The sequence below is a fragment of the Megalops cyprinoides genome, chromosome 10 (genome assembly GCF_013368585.1).
Source record: "Megalops cyprinoides isolate fMegCyp1 chromosome 10, fMegCyp1.pri, whole genome shotgun sequence".
In the NCBI taxonomy this organism is placed as follows: domain Eukaryota; kingdom Metazoa; phylum Chordata; class Actinopteri; order Elopiformes; family Megalopidae; genus Megalops; species Megalops cyprinoides.
Genome location: NC_050592.1, coordinates 1,595,001 through 1,611,732, shown reverse-complemented (window position 1 = coordinate 1,611,732; position 16,732 = coordinate 1,595,001). Strand labels below are relative to the sequence as shown.

At 47.4% G+C, this 16,732-nt stretch overlaps 1 protein-coding gene across 1 annotated transcript; it reads right to left on the bottom strand.

The window, feature by feature from the left end:
- Positions 1–1,865: 1,865 nt before the first annotated feature.
- On the bottom strand, positions 1,866–15,666 carry LOC118784828 (interleukin-20 receptor subunit alpha-like). Its single transcript, XM_036539269.1, has 7 exons — positions 15,397–15,666; positions 14,442–14,565; positions 7,180–7,343; positions 6,079–6,257; positions 4,893–5,034; positions 3,220–3,333; positions 1,866–1,992 (listed from the first exon to the last, which is right to left on the bottom strand). Exons 1-7 carry the CDS (start codon positions 15,473–15,475, stop codon positions 1,943–1,945), a joined length of 852 nt encoding a protein of 283 aa, XP_036395162.1. The 5' UTR covers positions 15,476–15,666; the 3' UTR covers positions 1,866–1,942.
- Between the last annotated feature and the right edge of the window lie 1,066 nt (positions 15,667–16,732).

Genomic DNA, 16,732 nt, shown 5'->3' with positions numbered 1-16,732 from the left:
CATGCTGACCTTTGTCCTTCTGTCAGTGAGGGAGCAGGCGCTCGCGCTTCTGAGGAAACGATGAAACGACACATTGCTGACCAGGCTGAACAGCCCGAAAATACAAAGCACATAAGACACACCATCAACTGACTCTTTAATCCAGGAGACAGGAGACAGGTGCACTCTCTCCCTGATGATGTTAACTTAATCGTTTTTATCTTAAAAAGAGATATATTATTATAAAGTGACATATTTTACACACAATAAAGAGACTTTGTAGAAAAAATACAGATATTATTGACTCACACAGTTATTTCTAGCGATTTTCAGTGGTTAATATAACACTGGAACATATTCATTAACTTAGCACATGAAATCTGAATATATACACTCAGATGAATGCACACAAACACTCTTCATTGAAATCAAATCAAAATGCTGAAATTAACTTAAAGTGCTGAAATAAGCTGCTCCAACACACAGACATGCTACATGTGTGTGAGACCGGGCCCGCTGTATTTCTGTCTCTGCCGGGCATGCGGGATTCCCGCCGAGCACGCGGTTTGATTCCCGCCGAGCACGCGGTTTGATTCCCGCCGAGCACGCGGTTTGATTCCCGCCGAGCACGCGGTTTGAGAGTGCCACATCCCTTTGCGTTGTGGAAGGGCCCGGTCCCAGCACCACGCTGAAATGTTTTTCTTTTTCGCTTTTCGTTGTCCATTTTGTTTTCGAAAAAGGGCATGGAACTCTGGCGTGATGCGGGAAAACCTCACCGAGGTCCTGTTTGTGTTTTGTCCTGAGTGTGTTTGTCCTGAGTGTGTTTGCTCATTAGAGCTTTTGCCCCGGAGTCTGTTTGCTCTGGGGTGTGTTTGCGCCGGAGTGTGGTGGTTCAGTAGCGTTTTTGCTCCAGAATGTGTTGGTTCAGTGGAGTTTCTGCCCTGGAGTGTGTTTGCTCTGGGGTGTGTTTGCTCTGGAGTGTGGTGGTTCAGGAGCATGTTTGCTCCACGGTGTGTTTGGCGGGGATCGGGTTTCGCTTGGCAGTGTGTTCGCCCCGGTCGGCTGCCTCACACCGGAGCCTCTCACAGTGCGGGTTGTGCTCCATCACACGGCTCACTAGAATAGAACCGGTCCGCCTCGCCGTTTCACCCGGTGGAATAGCGATAGGGCCGATGGGCGGTCTCTGAGCCTGTGAGCAGGTCACACCTGGATCTGCAGGTCCCACCCCTGCAGAAAGATCCCCGTGACCTCCCCCCTGTCCTCTGGCCCCATGCAGGCCAGCAGACCCGTGTCCTCCCTCTCCTCCCTCTCCTCCTGCACTGGCAGGAGAGCTACTCCCTGCAGGCCGTTCCCCCTGTACCCCGAGGAGGAGGCGCAGTGGGGGGGAGTGTTAGGGTTCCTGTGGGGCATCCCGGGGAAGCCTGGCGGGGAGACCCCTGTGTTGGCGTCCAAGGGGTGGCTCTCCTGGCCGACCTCTGGCTCAGAGAAGGAAAATAAGCTGGACAGCTCCAGCTTGCCGTCTCTTCCCCGCGGCACCACCAGGGGGACTGGTGGGGTGAGGTCCAACGTGGGGGTGACCCCAAGTGCCTGCCACAATGACGTCATTTTGGGGCAGACACTGGCTCCTGCACTGATGGGAGTGGGGTCAGTCAGTTCTGGTGTTGACCCCTGGGGGTCATGGCCCCATTCTTTCATATGGGACTCCACATTGTCACTGATTGGCTGAACGGTCACCACCAGGCTGTAGTTGGTAGAGGACTGGATGCTGTTGGATCGGGCACTGTTGGATCCCTCGTTCACCTCCCCCTGCTGGCTGAGGTAGGAATTGCAGTGCCAGGACTCGCAGTCCTGAGGGGCGTAGGGATTGTCGGAGGGGACTCTCACTGTCTGCCGAACCTTGGGGGCCGGCTTATCTGGAGATAAGAAGGGGAGAGGATTCACCTCCCTGATGATGGAGATGCTCTCACGTGGGGAAAGCAGTCCAGGGGGAGTTATGCTGCTTCCAGGAACATTCTGTTAAAAAAGGAATAAAAAAGCAAATGGAAATACCTGTAAAAACTTTACAAAGAGCCGAATTCAGATCATAAAAAATTATCATATGACTTCTATGCTGTTGCATAACTGCAGATGTTTCTAAACTGTTTGTAATGGTTGGCTCGTGTCAGGCTAACATTGTAGGTGGTTATTACTGCCGGTTCCCTCAGCTGTAAAAATAAATACACTGACGGGCCGATCAAAACAGATGAATAAACCGAGGATAAGGAGTGAGAGGTAAGATATCTCAGCTGCATTTTAAGTCTGCTCATAACTGTGGTGTTAAGCACAATTAGAGGAAAAAGAACTGTGGTGCTAAGCAGCAATTAGAGGAAAAAGAACTTCAGTGAGAGAATGATTCAGCGAACAAAAATGAAAATGACTACACCTTCACAACTGATTTTCACAACCATTCTTTTACTGTAATCTGTAATCTTCTTTAAATGCATTAAAAACAGATATTCCTGAACCTTCTTCCCCTGGCGGAATCCTGGCAGGGTGGTGGTAAAAACTGAATAAAATTTTATGATGAAAGCAGACCACTCAGCCCAGCTAGGCCCGTCACTCTGCCTGCAGTCTAGACGCACACGTCTAGAACTGTGTGTCACACCTGGTCTTGAACACTCAAAGGCTATCTGCTGCCATTACAAGCAGGGATGAGGGCTTCCATTGGATAATTCCATTGAATAACTAACTGGGGCGGCAGTGTAGCACAGTGGTAAGGAGCAGGGCTTGTAACCGAAAGGTTGCTGATTTGATTTCCTACTTGGGGAAGGTTCTTTACTCAGAATTGCCTCAGTAAATATCCAGCTGTATAAATGGACAACATGTAAAAACTGTAACCTATGTAAGTGGCTCTGGATGAGAGAGTCTGCTAGATGACAGTGATGTAATGTAATATAACTCCCATGCTGTATAGGGGTATGGGGGTAGGGTGGGGAAAAAGGCAAATGTCAGAATGATTTGACCATATTTATGGCTGTCATAGCCCTGCTCCTGAGCAGTCACCTGTGAACGGTACACGGATCTCACGGATGTTGCTGTGGTAATTTCTGGCATCTCTCCTGTGTTATTACTGTACCGTGGAAACAGAAATGCCCAGGGCAAGGGCATTCCCCTCAGGAGCTGCATGTTCGCATTCCCCAACCCCGACATCCCGTAAAGGCGGGAGTCGCTTCCCGCTCGCCACCGTGGAGCTGAGCTTACCAGAGAGTACGGCATGCGGCTCTTCTGCTTCACGTACAGGAAGCAGGAGGCGGACAGGAAGACGATGAGGACTCCGCCCCCCCAGCAGGGAGCCGGCGATGATCACGCTGGGGTCTGAGAGAGAGACAGAGAGACAGAGAGAGGGAGAGAGAAAGAGAGAGAGAGAGATGGAGCAATAGAGAGAGAGAGAGAGAGAGAGAGGGAGAAAGAGAGAGGGAGAGAGAGACGGAGAGAGAGAGAGAGGGAGAGAGAGAGAGAGATGGAGCAATAGAGAGAGAGAAAGAGGGAGAGAGGGAGAGAGAGAGGGAGAGAGAGACGGAGAGAGAGAGAGAGAGAGAGAGGGAGAGAGAGACGGAGAGAGAGAGACAGAGGGAGAGAGAGAGAGATGGAGCAATAGAGAGAGAGACGGAGAGAGAGAGAGAGAAAGAGAGAGAGAGAGAGAATGTGAACACAGCTCAGCGGAGCGTTAAAACCAAAGCCACTGTACAGCCAGGAGCCACGGAGTGGAGCCAGCAACCCCGCCCTCCTGGCATCGCACGTACGCAAGTGTGTGTTTCAGTGTACAGAATGGGAGCAAAGGTATGTACCTTAGGAGCGGCATTGTAAAAAAAAAAAAATCCGGAGTTTCACAACATGAAACAACAGCTTATATCGTCATCAAGGAAGTTAGCTTTAAAACAAGCTGAAGAGTCCCTTTAGCCTACAGCCATCACATAGCTCCCACTGCTGTGTCTTATTACGTTAAATTACAGTGTCTTACCAGACACTCTCACCCAGGGGGACTGACATAGATGACAATTTTCACATGTTATCCATTTACATGGGTGGATATTTACTGAGGCAATTCATGTTGAGTACCTTGCCAACGGGTACCACAACAGCGGCCCACCTGGGAATCAAACCATGGGTTAAATGGCCTGCTCGAAAGCATTGCTGTGGGGGTGGGGGTGGCGGGGGGGCTATCTCATTCACTCTATCTCCTCAGAGAAATGGAAGGTAGCAGTTTAGGAAGAAGAAAGGTATTTAAATGATTCTGACAGGGCAAGGACTGAGGTTGCTGTCTAAGGATATTAAAAAAAAAAACAGACAAAACTCAAGAGACTGCTATGCCCTTGGAATAACAATACATTAGCATTATCTGCTGTAGCTGTAAAGAAATTCCATAACTGGAATTTCTTTACAGCTACATTTTTTTCTATAAAGAACATATTTTCTATAAAGCAGACAAATTGCTTAACTCTTAGAGATTATGTAGATAAAATTCTAACCTGAGTAGCTTCTGTTGCAGTGACCTATTTGGACGCCAACGGCTCACACTCAATCAAAACTCATTTCACTGTGTCCTCAACAGCTGAACACCCCATTTACACACATTCTGTGTTTTCTGTCTCTTCCACAACGTTTATTGTTCATTTCAGGGACAGGTGAACTCATAGTGTAGTGTGTGAAGGAAATAAAAATGAAGACCCTGAAATCTGTTAAATCTGTTTGTACGGCAGAGAGAAAGCACACCGCAGGCAGGCAGACAGGGGCCTCGGGCTTGCCAATAACCGCTTCAGACGGATTTTAGTCATGGAATCCTAAGCTTGCCCACAACACCTCACCTGTCATTAAACACGCAGGTATGGAGCGCAGGTGTGACAGGGTCCTGCTGGGTTGCACAGGAGTCTTACCTGAAACTTGAAGGGTCCTCACACAGAATTCGAAAGCTTCGCTCTGACTCCTGACGGCGTAGGTGTAGGACACGGTCCCGCAGTGTCTTCTGTTATTCTTGAGGTGGTTGAAAGTGATGATTGCAGAACTTGTCCTGTTTTCCTGAGAAACGGCAGACGTTACATTATTATTACTCTTCTTCTTCTTCTTCTTCCTCTTCTTCTTATTATTATTATTATTATTATTATTATTATTATGTAGGATAGTAGCTGACGAGTGAAATTGCAGATGTTTTATAGAACCCTGTTCTGTTATTTCACTGTTCTGCCCTGTTTAAGTGTTCTACCCCTGCGCTATGGTTACAGTAAAACACGCTGGCAGGGAATGTGGGCATTGCTCAAATGGCAGCCCAGCTTTCTGTGTGTGAAACGGCAAAAAGGAGTTTGTATGTTTTACGGACTCAATATTCAGAATGAAGTTGCAGTGGCTTTAAAATCTGATGTGATCCGGCTGTGATCTGAATCTTACTCCCTGAGGCTGGACCAGGGTGCAGTGCCACCCCACCTCTGTCTGCCTGACCCCATTCAGAGTGAAAACACTGGCAGCTGATGGTCATATTTTAATAACGAGCCCACACTCCCCTGAAAAAGAGGTACTCCGGTCGGTTTGACACTCATTACTGATGGCTCAGAGATTACCCCCCTCCCCTGCCTCTAACCGCTGCACAGGCAAACCCGGTGTGTACGTGCCTGCCGGTCTAAACCAGTGACACATGCACAATGCTGAAACATACTGTAAAATCACCACACTGACATCTGCACTGAAATCTAATGTATTTACCTGCTTACATGAGGTCACCTTACTCCACAACAGCTGTTTTTCGGGTTCAGCTCCCAAACAGATCACTACATGTTTTCTATTGTTTAAGGTACTTAAAACCATGTTTGGTGCAGAAATAGACACCCACACCCCAAGTGCCAGCGTAAAATTCAACAGGGTCCACCTAGAACTGGACAGCCCACAAACGTCGCTGGACAGCCCTAGTTTATGGTCTGTGAGAAGGACTCATGCATCTGGAGGGCAGGGGTTGTTCTTCATTGTTCTTGCCAGTGAAGAAGTATAAACCCAGAGATGATCATTACAGGGTTATCAGTTTTACTCTGGGGCACAGATTTTGGGTGGTAATAGGGGACACCTGCGGTGTACCTGAACTGCCCCGTCAGAGGAGTTTATCCTGGCCGTGTACTGGATGACTCGACCCTGCAGTCCGGCTTTTATTAAATCCTCCAAAGACGTCCTGTTATCAGGCCCCGTCGGCAGCCTCACTGTCAGATCCAGCGATTCCGCTCCCGCTAATACAGACACGATCGGAGGACCAAGGACCGCTGGAGAGAGAGAGAGGGAGGGAGAGAGAGGAAGAGAGGGAGAGAGAGAGATGGAGAGAGAGAGAGAGGGAGAGGGAGAGAGAGAGAGAGAGAGAGAGAAAGAGAGAGAGAGAGAGAGAGAGAGGGAGAGAGACAGAGATAGAGAGAGAGAGAGATAGAGAGAGAGAGAGAGAGAGAGAGAGAGAGATGTAGAGAGAGACCGAGAGAGAGGGTGAGAGGGGGGGCGGACAGAGATAGAGAGAGATGGTGAGAGACAGAGAGAGTTCATCACAAGTGAGCAAGGAAGTGCGCTTTGCTTTATTGACAGTTGTATTTTCATGATATCCAAGGCATTTTATATGAAAGACATTTATTCTTATGTTTCTTCCTTTTATTGGTGTAAACCTGAATTGAATTCTGTCAATCCCTCTGATGGACAAGCACTCTTTCTCTCTCTCTCTCTCTCTCTCTCTCTCTCTGTCTCTCATACACACACACACACACACACACACACACAAACAAACGATTATGTGAGTGTAAATCAAGCAGAGCAAAACTGAAATAGTTTTTTCATGTGTATTTAAGCTGAACCCTCACAGACAATGTTCCCATTCTTCTCTAATACTCCATTTCAAAATCAATTCAATCAACCTTAATAAAAAGGGAAATTTTAACTTCCACAATACCGTTGTAGCGCTGAGGCTTTTTTGGGGGGAAGGGGTGGGGATGTTAACCATGAGTGTGACTCAGAGCCGTATAAGATAACCAAATAAAAAATAACCATATAACACATAAGATAACCAAACAAAACATTGAGTATGCCTGTATATAAGAGCACCAGGATTCCTTTCAGGTTTGGCAGCAGCCAATGAAATTCACTCATGTTCAGGGACAGAGAAGAAGGCGTTGGGGGTTGAAAGAGAGGGGAAGGTGGATTGCTTACTGTCGTCCATGGGTCTGAACCTGGGTGTAACCCCGAGCTCGGCCCCGTCAGCGGTCACTCTGCTGTAGTAATACTCGTGGGTATTCTTCATCTCGGCTGACAGGTCACATGACAGGACTGTGATGTTCTGGCATTCGGCCTTCTCCTGCCACTGGTGCCCATAACTGCAAGGCAAGAAACACACTTTTACTGCCAAAAAAATGCCCTTATTCTAACGTTTTACATATACATTTATACATCAGGATTTTCACTGGGGCAATTCAACCTAAGAGCAATCCGTGCCAAAGGACAAAGCAGCTGTGCCTATCTGAGAATCAAACCTGCAGCCCTCAGGTCAAAGGCCCCCTCCAAACGTGTTATATCACACTTCTACCTTATTTGATAATAACATCAGTAAGAGCACTACTCAGATTTGTAGAGAAAGAAGAATAAATGATCGACACACTTCTTTTTCCCTTTTGTAACAAGGAGAAAAACAGTTGCTCATTGGAAAAAAAGGGTCTTCAAGATGAGAGGGGGAAGAAAACAGTATGCTCCTGAGTATTGCTGGGTAGTGGGCTTTGAAGCAAAGCTGTAAGAGGATCCAAAGCGCAGCTTTTTTGAGTTTAAGCTTGAATAAGTTAAAAGGCCCTCATTCACGTCCAATACTCTGACTGGAAAACAATGAAAACAAGTTTAAACGCAGCTAAACCACCGCACCGCTGCACCATGAAAAGAAATACCATGACTACAGTGTAGTTTGTCCAAGTGCTGCGTACCTTCAAACGTCATCGCCAGAAACACAATCGCTGGCGGATTAAGCAAAAACAATCGATTATGAAACAGTCAAGCAGTGTTACTTCTCAGGTTTCACTCCCTGTATTATTCACACGTTAAAAAGTCAAATAAAAAGGCTAGATATGGATCGACAAACACTGCCTTGCTTTGTGATGTGTGTGGAAATGACAGAGGAATTTGGAGTGCTGTAGAGTGTTGCAAAGAAGGCAGTGTTTTTTTTGTGATTCTTTCTCAGTGTGTTATTGATACAGAATGCGACATGACATTTTATAGTGCAGCAGAGCTAAAAGCAATATCCTGTAAGCCCTGTGTACAGCCGGTGAGGCAGTCAGTAGCAGAACACTTTCAGCCGTGATGTCACTCCCCTGAGACTCCGCTAGCATCTTTTCCCATGGAGCCAGGGGCAAATTGTGTTTAGCTCAACTGATAACTGATGTTGATTTTTAAAGGGAGCTGTGCGAATAGCTGTTTGAATCTCACTCGCGGAGGTGTATACCTCTTTCACGTTCCTGATACTATCACTGCTATTAAAGAGACAAAAGGGTTCATCTCTGGAGCTCTGCCTTTAAGCTTCCACCATCAAAGCTGAGACAGGCATGCCCAGCCACTCTGAAAAACACCCTCCCTTCATCACCCTTCAGGAACATGAGTCAAAAAAACAGAGCCAAGGCAGGAAAATTATCACTTACAGAAACAGAATATTAATAAGGAATACGTATCAACCCCCCCCCCCCAAACTTTTAAGCTCTGCACATTTCCACGGGGCATCTGTAATTAATTGCGGCTGTATCCTTCAGGAACATTGGCGGGTGGTTAAGAGTATGAAATGGGGGATGGGGGTTTGGTGAGACTTTGCACACTGCATTTCACTCCCAGCTGAGGGAGGCGAAGATGAAGATGAGACCGGTATAGAGCTGCACTGTCCTCTACAGTAATAACCCACACTGGTTTTAAACATGTAACTCATGGGATTTCATTGTGATGTCTGAATCCATTATACATGTATGTTGAAATTGGAAACTTCAGATTATGAGGTTCCCTTTATTGATTGATTTTGTTTTGATTTGATTTTATTGTTTGAACTTCTTTTAATATTTTTGTCTCTGTCTCTTTCTCCTCTTCCTTGATTTTTTTTTTGCATGATCTTTTTACTTGTATCTCTTCTTTGTAGATATTTTTTGTAACTCGCTCATGTTGCTTTGATACATGAAAGCTATTTCATTGATGGACTGATTACCTGATTGATTACCGGGTTGGTTTATTGATTGGTGGATTGATTAGGCTTGTGTGGGGTGTACCCATTTGTATGAAGATTGTTGTCCTCGAGACACAATAACACATTCAGAACAGGGTGAAAAAGTGTAACCCAGTAACTTCATACATAGAAGAAAGACACTAAAGATTTTTTGTTCTGCTCACCTTGCTTTGTATGGGACACTGAACCATACAGCCTGGCCAAATAATGAGTGTTTTTTTAAAACTTCCCAGCAGAGGCTGAGTCTATCATGTTTCTCATTATCCAGTAACTCTGAACATTAGAGGACATTGTGCATTTCAGATACGATTACAGTCCCTGTCCCGTCAGAGGCATGAGAAAAACCCTATCACAGTTTGGTTTATAGAGGTGTTGATCAGCGGTGAGCAGGCTAAAATTCGGGTGAGCTGGACCGGCGTTTCTGGGCACTGGGACTGAGAGGTGGAGGTGTGACCCAGGTGTCTGCCTGAGGGAGAGGCCAAAGAGATTTACACAGTGCATGCCATCTGCCCGGGAAATGTGACAACGAACATTTAGTGGGAGGCCATTTTAGTTTGATTAAGTTCTGTGGACAGAGAACGAGTCAGATGGAGACTGCTAGAAATTTACACACTCACATCTGATTAGGTTAAGCAAGCACTCAATTTTATTATTTTTTTTAGCTCCAGTCAGTCAGATGAATTATTGTATTGGCAGAGCAATAGAGAGCTATGTGAGGGTATGAGGAGAGTTATGAATTCATAAATAAATGGTTATGCCTCTGTTATTACTATAAAATGTAAAGCGATAATCTGACATGGCAAAACAATCGGGAAAAAATATGGGAGAGAGATTAAAAAGGCGTGATTGTTTGACATGAACTAACCGCAGTCTGCTCTACAGGGAAGAGTTTGCTCAGTGGGTCATAGGACACGCAGTGAAAATTATTCATCGACTGTGCCCAGTCTCTTTATTACAGTGCAATTATACTGCGGGTGGGGGAGATAGCAGAGCGACAGGACAGGGCCTCATGGCGGAAGATAAGAAACAGTGATTAGAGGAGCAGAGATAGCGAGCACCTCGGAGGCCAGGCTGTGTATTCAGGGCTGCTGCTGTTTGCCCTCTGTAAGCAGCGCTGGTAACAGCTGACCGGGAACAGGGTGAACACACACGCGCACACACGCACACACACCGCACACACACACCGCACACACGCACACACACACACACACCGCACACACACACACACACACGCACGCACACTCACACACACACACACACCGCACACACGCACACTCACACACATGCGCACACAAGCACACACAAGCACACACACACACACGCACACACACGCACACACACACCGCACACACACACACACCGCACACACGCGCACACACGCACACACACGCGCACACACACACACGCACACACAGACACACCGCACACACGCACACTCACACACACACGCGCACACAAGCACACACACACACACCGCACGCACACACACACACACACACGCACACTCACACACACACACACCGCACACACGCACACACACACACACTGCACACACGCACACTCACATACACGCACGCACACACACACACGCACACACACACATACACGCACGCACACACACACACACATCGGTTTCAAACAGGTTCCTTCCAGCCCACCTCAGAAGGTGGCTTGGAGCACTGACCCTTACACATTCAGTTGCTCATTTGCTTATAAGTAGCTACGGTGATTACTAGAATGGTTGGTTTTGAGGTCTGTTTGATTGCTGAAGCTCAAACAGTAGTTTCTGAGTAAGACTCACTCGGCAGTCTAATTGACCTCAGGGAAGATGAGGGAATGTTTTTGACAACACAGCTGTGCATTTTTTCCCTAACTGTTACCCCTCATTGTTCACATTCAAAGCCTGTTCCCCAGAGCATGGTGTCTGCACAAACTGTGCATCAGCACAGTAAACTGCACAGATTGGGACACGAGAGCCCAGCATTTGCACAAGCCGGTGTGACATGCTGTTTGTCACAGATACACAAGAAAAATAAGAGGGAGGAGAAGGAGAGGAAGAAGGAAAATGATAAAAAAAAAAGAATAATAAGAAGAAAAAAGAAGAGGAAGAAGGAAAAGATATGAGTGTATAGCTGGAGAAGAGAGGAAAATATGGGCCAGGAATGAAGAGAAAGAGACAGATTCACTCTGGATATTAAGCCTCTTTTTTGTGGGGGGGGGGGGGGGGGTGGGGTATCAGAGTATGCAAATGTGAGGCAGCAGAACGCACACCCGATACCAGCAGCTCCACGCTACCCCTGGATTAGCCAGCCCTTTGAAGACACACGTCGAATTCCTGTCTGCTCCTCCACCCACTCAACCCCCCGAAAAATGACAAAGACTCTGGGCTGAGTCTCTGTTTAATTCTGGCCTCAGTGTGTCAGCGTCACGGCTGTTCAGGCGTCTCCGTGACTAACGCTTCCGAGCGATGCGGTGGCATTACCTGGCCGGGACTCGCTGGGCCCGCCGCCTGCTGTCACCGCAGAACGCCAAGGCCAGAATCCCAGAGGAAGCAGGGATACATTAAACGCGAACGTCTGATCCATCTGAGCCTGTCCTCAGAGGAGCAGAGGAAACGCCACGTGGGAAGGGTATATCGCACGTTTAGCATGTAGATGGAGGCCCCGCTCGACAGCCATTCGTGGCCGTCCTTTCTAACAGCACATGAAGACGGCTGCATAATAACGTCGTTCTTACAGCAAACAGTGTCTTTGTGCCGGCGCCTCTCAAAGGCAATGCTGTAAAAGCGAATGGTGTGAGACGAGGGCTGGCGGGCCCGGGTGCCGCTCCGCGGGAGACGCTGCCAGCGCTCATTTCCACCTGAACGCTCACCTGTGCAGGAGGGTCCATTAGAGGGCCAGATTAATGGGGGGTGAGGATGTGTTCAAGGTACTTCACAGTTTGCAAAAATCTGCAGCACTGCAAAAACCTCAGGAAGAGGGCTACTGCCTCTGCATTATAATCCATTACTGTCATTTAGCAAATGCTCTTATCTACAGCAGCTTAGTAATATAGGTTACAATATTTTAACCACTTAAATAGCTGGATATTTACTGAGGCAATTGAGTGGTGAAGTACCTTGCCCAAGGGTACAACAGCAGTGCCCCAGTGGGGATTTGAATCGGCAACCTTTCAGTTAGGAGCCCTGCTCCTTACCGCTACACCACACTGCAGCCCTCTGCCCACCTCTAGAATGAGGGAATGGCAGCTTCCACATCTCCATTTGCACACAAGCCACACAAACACTATAATACCAGCCTAATTCTTCATTCAACAATTCAGGAGCTCTACAGAGATTAGGACAGATCATATGATCACAAAGTTTCATGTACCATGCGAGCCATGTTTCTGAGCTCAATATGGAATCAGGAGTTAACGCTGCAGGATGAAAAAGTCCTGGGTGACCAATGATAATTCAGCTCTGGATGCAATAACAGCCCTTCCTGCCAGTTACAGGCTGTGGAAGCAGCAGAGAGAGCCACTTTAAGCCAGGCTGGCTTCCTGCGACCAGCGGACTCTGACAGGGCTAACACAGACCCATCCCTCTGGGGGCTGATTGCATCTTCTGGAGCAATGAGTTATCAGACCCTTCACAAGCTAGAGACAATGAGAGAGGGAGAGAGGCAGGGAGAGAAATAGAAGGAACAAGCAATAGAGGGAGAGAGAGAAAGGGAGAGAGGATGAGAGAGGGGGGGAGAGAGAGAGAGAGGGGGAGGAGAGAGAGAGAGAGAGGGAGAGGGAGAGAGAGAGATAGAGAGAGAGAGACAGAGGAGAGAGAGAGAGAGAGAGAGCAAGTGAGAGAAGCAAAAAGAGCAAGCAATGAACAGAGAGTGAGAGAAGAAGAGAATGTGAGAAAGAATGAGAGAGAGAGCATAAGGGAGAGGGATAGAGACAGAGAGAGAGAGAGAGAGCATAAGGGAGAGGGATAGAGACACAGAGAGAGAGAGAGCATAAGGGAGAGGGATAGAGACACAGAGAGAGAGAGAGAGCAAGGGGATAGGTGGACAGACGGAGGGGAGAGGGAGAGAAAAAGGGGAAGGAGAAAGGATATTATGGCAGCAATATTAAAAGCCTGGCTTGATTTCCATGATCGACAGTATATTTAATGTGACTGAACTGTTAACATCAATCTGCATCAAAGAACCCTTGCTGATCATGCAGTACTAACTGACAGCTCACAGTACAGCACCATTGCATTTTAACACCATTTTACCACCACAAGCTGTTATTTACTTTCCTATGGTCACTATATTTACTGTACACACAATACACCCTCCCTGGCTTTGAGCATGCTCAGTAACTTCCCTGTTGGCCAGGTTTTCCTTGTAACAAGCCAGCCCTCTCATGCTCTTCATTCTGTGGTCCCACGCATCGGTGACCTTCCTGCACAGACCAAACTGAGCTCCAACAACACTCCAGCCCAGGCCTACGTCATTCTTAAAGGCTGTCCCATCTGCATTATGTGATTGCCTTATTTTTCTGTTACTTCCTCGTTTAGCAGACACCCTCATCCAGACTGAATTATGATTTATTCAGATGGAAATTTACCGAGGCAAGTCAGCCTAAGCACCACGCTCAAAGGCACAACAGCACTGCCCCACCTGGGAATCAAACTGACAACGTTTGGGGGCAAGATCTCCTCCTTGTCCCCGAGGCGGTCGTTCAAATCCATCCCTAGCATTTTTTAGGTTACAGACAGACAGACACATAAGGGTGGTCTGAGACTCTCCCTGCCCCCTGCTGGTGGGAGAGGTGATAACATGAAGGTTCATTTCCTCCTCTGTGACACAGGTGTGCTCGAATGCGTCCCTTTCCCAGCATCTGTATCTGCTGCAGCTCTCTACGCGTGAGTTGCACTATCTGGGCACGCACACACCTGCCAGTGTTCACCCACGGCAGCTCGATCACGAGAGCCGCCATCATCGTGATGTTCTTCCTCACCGGAATTGCACGGCTCTCACATTGTCTGAGACAAGCCTCTGAGCCCGGCTGCAGGGCCACAAATTGCCAAATGAAGAGGTACAAACGCACACCTGAGCGATCAGGCAGAACGACCAAGGAGAAAGAGGAGGTGAGGCAGAAGTCACCGTTGGCTGCAACAGGATACCGCTGTATTTTAGGTATTTTCCAGCTGTGAACATTCCCATAGCACGCAGGACCTCAGAGGGAGATGGTGCCCGCTGGTACTCACATGATGTACTGGACACTGTACAGGACGGGTTTGCCTGTAGAGCTGTTCTGTTTCTCCCAGTGCAGAATGTGCTGAAAGTTCCTGGATACGAAGTATACCTGTGGGTGATTCTCCGATGCGTGACCTACAGGGAGAGAAGGCAAAATAGATTTGGCTCCTTTGTTTGCTTGCGTTTATTTTATTAAAATGTGCCACTGTAGTGTGATGGAGGAGCCAGGGTATATTAATTCCTTTTTAGCAAAATTTTCTTGTATATCAACGCAATGCAGACATAATCTCGGGTGCATTTTAGCATTGCATATTTTAAACAGGAGACTAGTCTGCCTGAGTGCATGTTGGTCTTGTGCTCTCATGAGCAGCCGACTCCATTGACCCCCCGCAGCGGAATCTACACCCCGCAGTCGCGCGGACTGAATCCGCCGCTCGCCGCGAGCGTGGCGGGCTGTCGCGACAGTGGGGACTCTGTCGTTAGCGCCCGCGGAACGCAGTGCGAGGTGACACGGCACGCAGACGCCGGGTGCTAACAACAGAACCGTGAGTAACGTGTGGAGCAGTCATTCACTCACCTCTCAACCAGCTGCTTTACATTAAGCTAAGTATACTTTAATAACACGGTAAAACCCAAACAGTGAAATGAAGCTGATACTGAGGACTCTTAAGCCATTTGTATGGTTTATATCTCTGAACACATGTTGAAGGCATCCTCTTATTGTGAGATAAATTGCAAGAATCCTCTCAGTATCACTGACCAAGGAATAACAGAAATCAAATCACCGTACCAGTGTTCTGTAGATAAAACACACCAGGCTGTGATGTTCTGTTTTTTTTCTGTTTTGCCGTTAATGTTCCTCTCTCTACTTGCCAGTACAGACTCCTGTCCCAGATCCCAGATGACATAACCACAGCTCCAAATCTGTCAGAAGATAAACTCCACGCAAACATCAATCAAACTCACCTGTATAAAACAGAGCCAGGAAAACGGCTACCGAAAGCCGCATAGCCATTGGGTGTGAAGTATGAAAATTCCAGCCCATCGTTCTCTCGCAGCTCTGATTTCCAGCAAAGCCCTTAGGCTGGTTACCATAAATGAAAAAAACCAAAGACAGGAAAGAACATTTAAAATTTTAAAAGAAAAATCCCCATGGAGGGGACATCACTTCATTAGAGTCCCGGTCTTTGTGAAGCAGAGAGCCCTGTGTGCGGAGCACTCATACGTGCACCCTGATCCACCTGTAGCTGGAATGTGAGAATGAGCCCTTGCCCAGGTGTGAACATGAACTTTGGAACTATGATATCATGTTCCTGTTTTTTCACCCCTCCCACTCCGGCAAGGCCCACTCACACGCTTCCCTTCCCATTTCTTGTCTTTCTAGTTTTATGGCATAGTTTCACTGAGGGCCAGCCTGAGCAGCTTCCGAGCAGCCCCACGTCCCAGCGGGGGAAGAGAAAGCGAAAGCCTTCCCTTTGGGCAAACAAATTTCAACACACCTGAGCAGGGACACGAAATGACGTCAGAGGAGAATTAACCTCAAATAAACACAGGCTGGTTTTAACAGTAGTCTAAATATTAGGATATACATCAGTCAAAGGAGAAGCGGTTCGATGCGGCAGAGGGCCTTACGCAAGCAAATGTCTTCTGACAGGGCACAAATAAACGTATGAATGAATGAAAAACAACTAGGCATCACAAATGTGTGTTGATCATTCTGGCAAATTCATTCTTTATATACTGTATGTCCACATTTTTGTGTGAGTGTGTGTGTATATGTGTGTGCATATGTGTGTGTGTGTGTGTGTGTGTATGTATATATGTTTACGTGTGCATATGTGAGTGTGTGTCTGTGTGTGTGCACGTGTTTGTGTGTGTATGTGTGTGCATATGTGAGTGTGTGTGTGAGTGTGTGTCTGTGTGTGTGCACGTGTTTGTGTGTGTATGTGTGTGCATATGTGAGTGTGTGTGTGTGTGTGTCTGTGTGTGTGCACGTGTTTGTGTGTGTATGTGTGTGCATATGTGAGTGTGTGTGTGTGTGTCTGTGTGTGTGCACGTGTTTGTGTGTGTATGTGTGTGCATATGTGAGTGTGTGTGTGTGTGTGTGTCTGTGTGTGTGCACGTGTTTGTGTGTGTATTTGTGTACATATGTGAGTGTGTGTGTGTGTGTGTGTCTGTGTGTGTGTGTTTCTGTGTGTGTGAGACTGCTCACGGGCCAGGTTAGTTAGAGGAAGAAACGTGACTAACAGCAGAGATCCAGGCCTGTGCTGTGTGCATCAGTGTATCAGGCTCAAATGGTTTT

Bases quoted from the DNA above. Each gene is read 5' to 3' on its own strand.
- LOC118784828 (XM_036539269.1), bottom strand. From the start codon at position 15,475: ATGGGCTGGAATTTTCATACTTCACACCCAATGGCTATGCGGCTTTCG. The intron at 7,344-14,441 runs GTGAGTACCAGC...CTTGCCTTGCAG, and splicing joins TACAGTGTCCAGTACATCAT to TTATGGGCACCAGTGGCAGG. The intron at 3,334-4,892 runs GTAAGACTCCTG...TCTCTCTCTCAG, and splicing joins GAGGACCCTTCAAGTTTCAG to ACCCCAGCGTGATCATCGCC.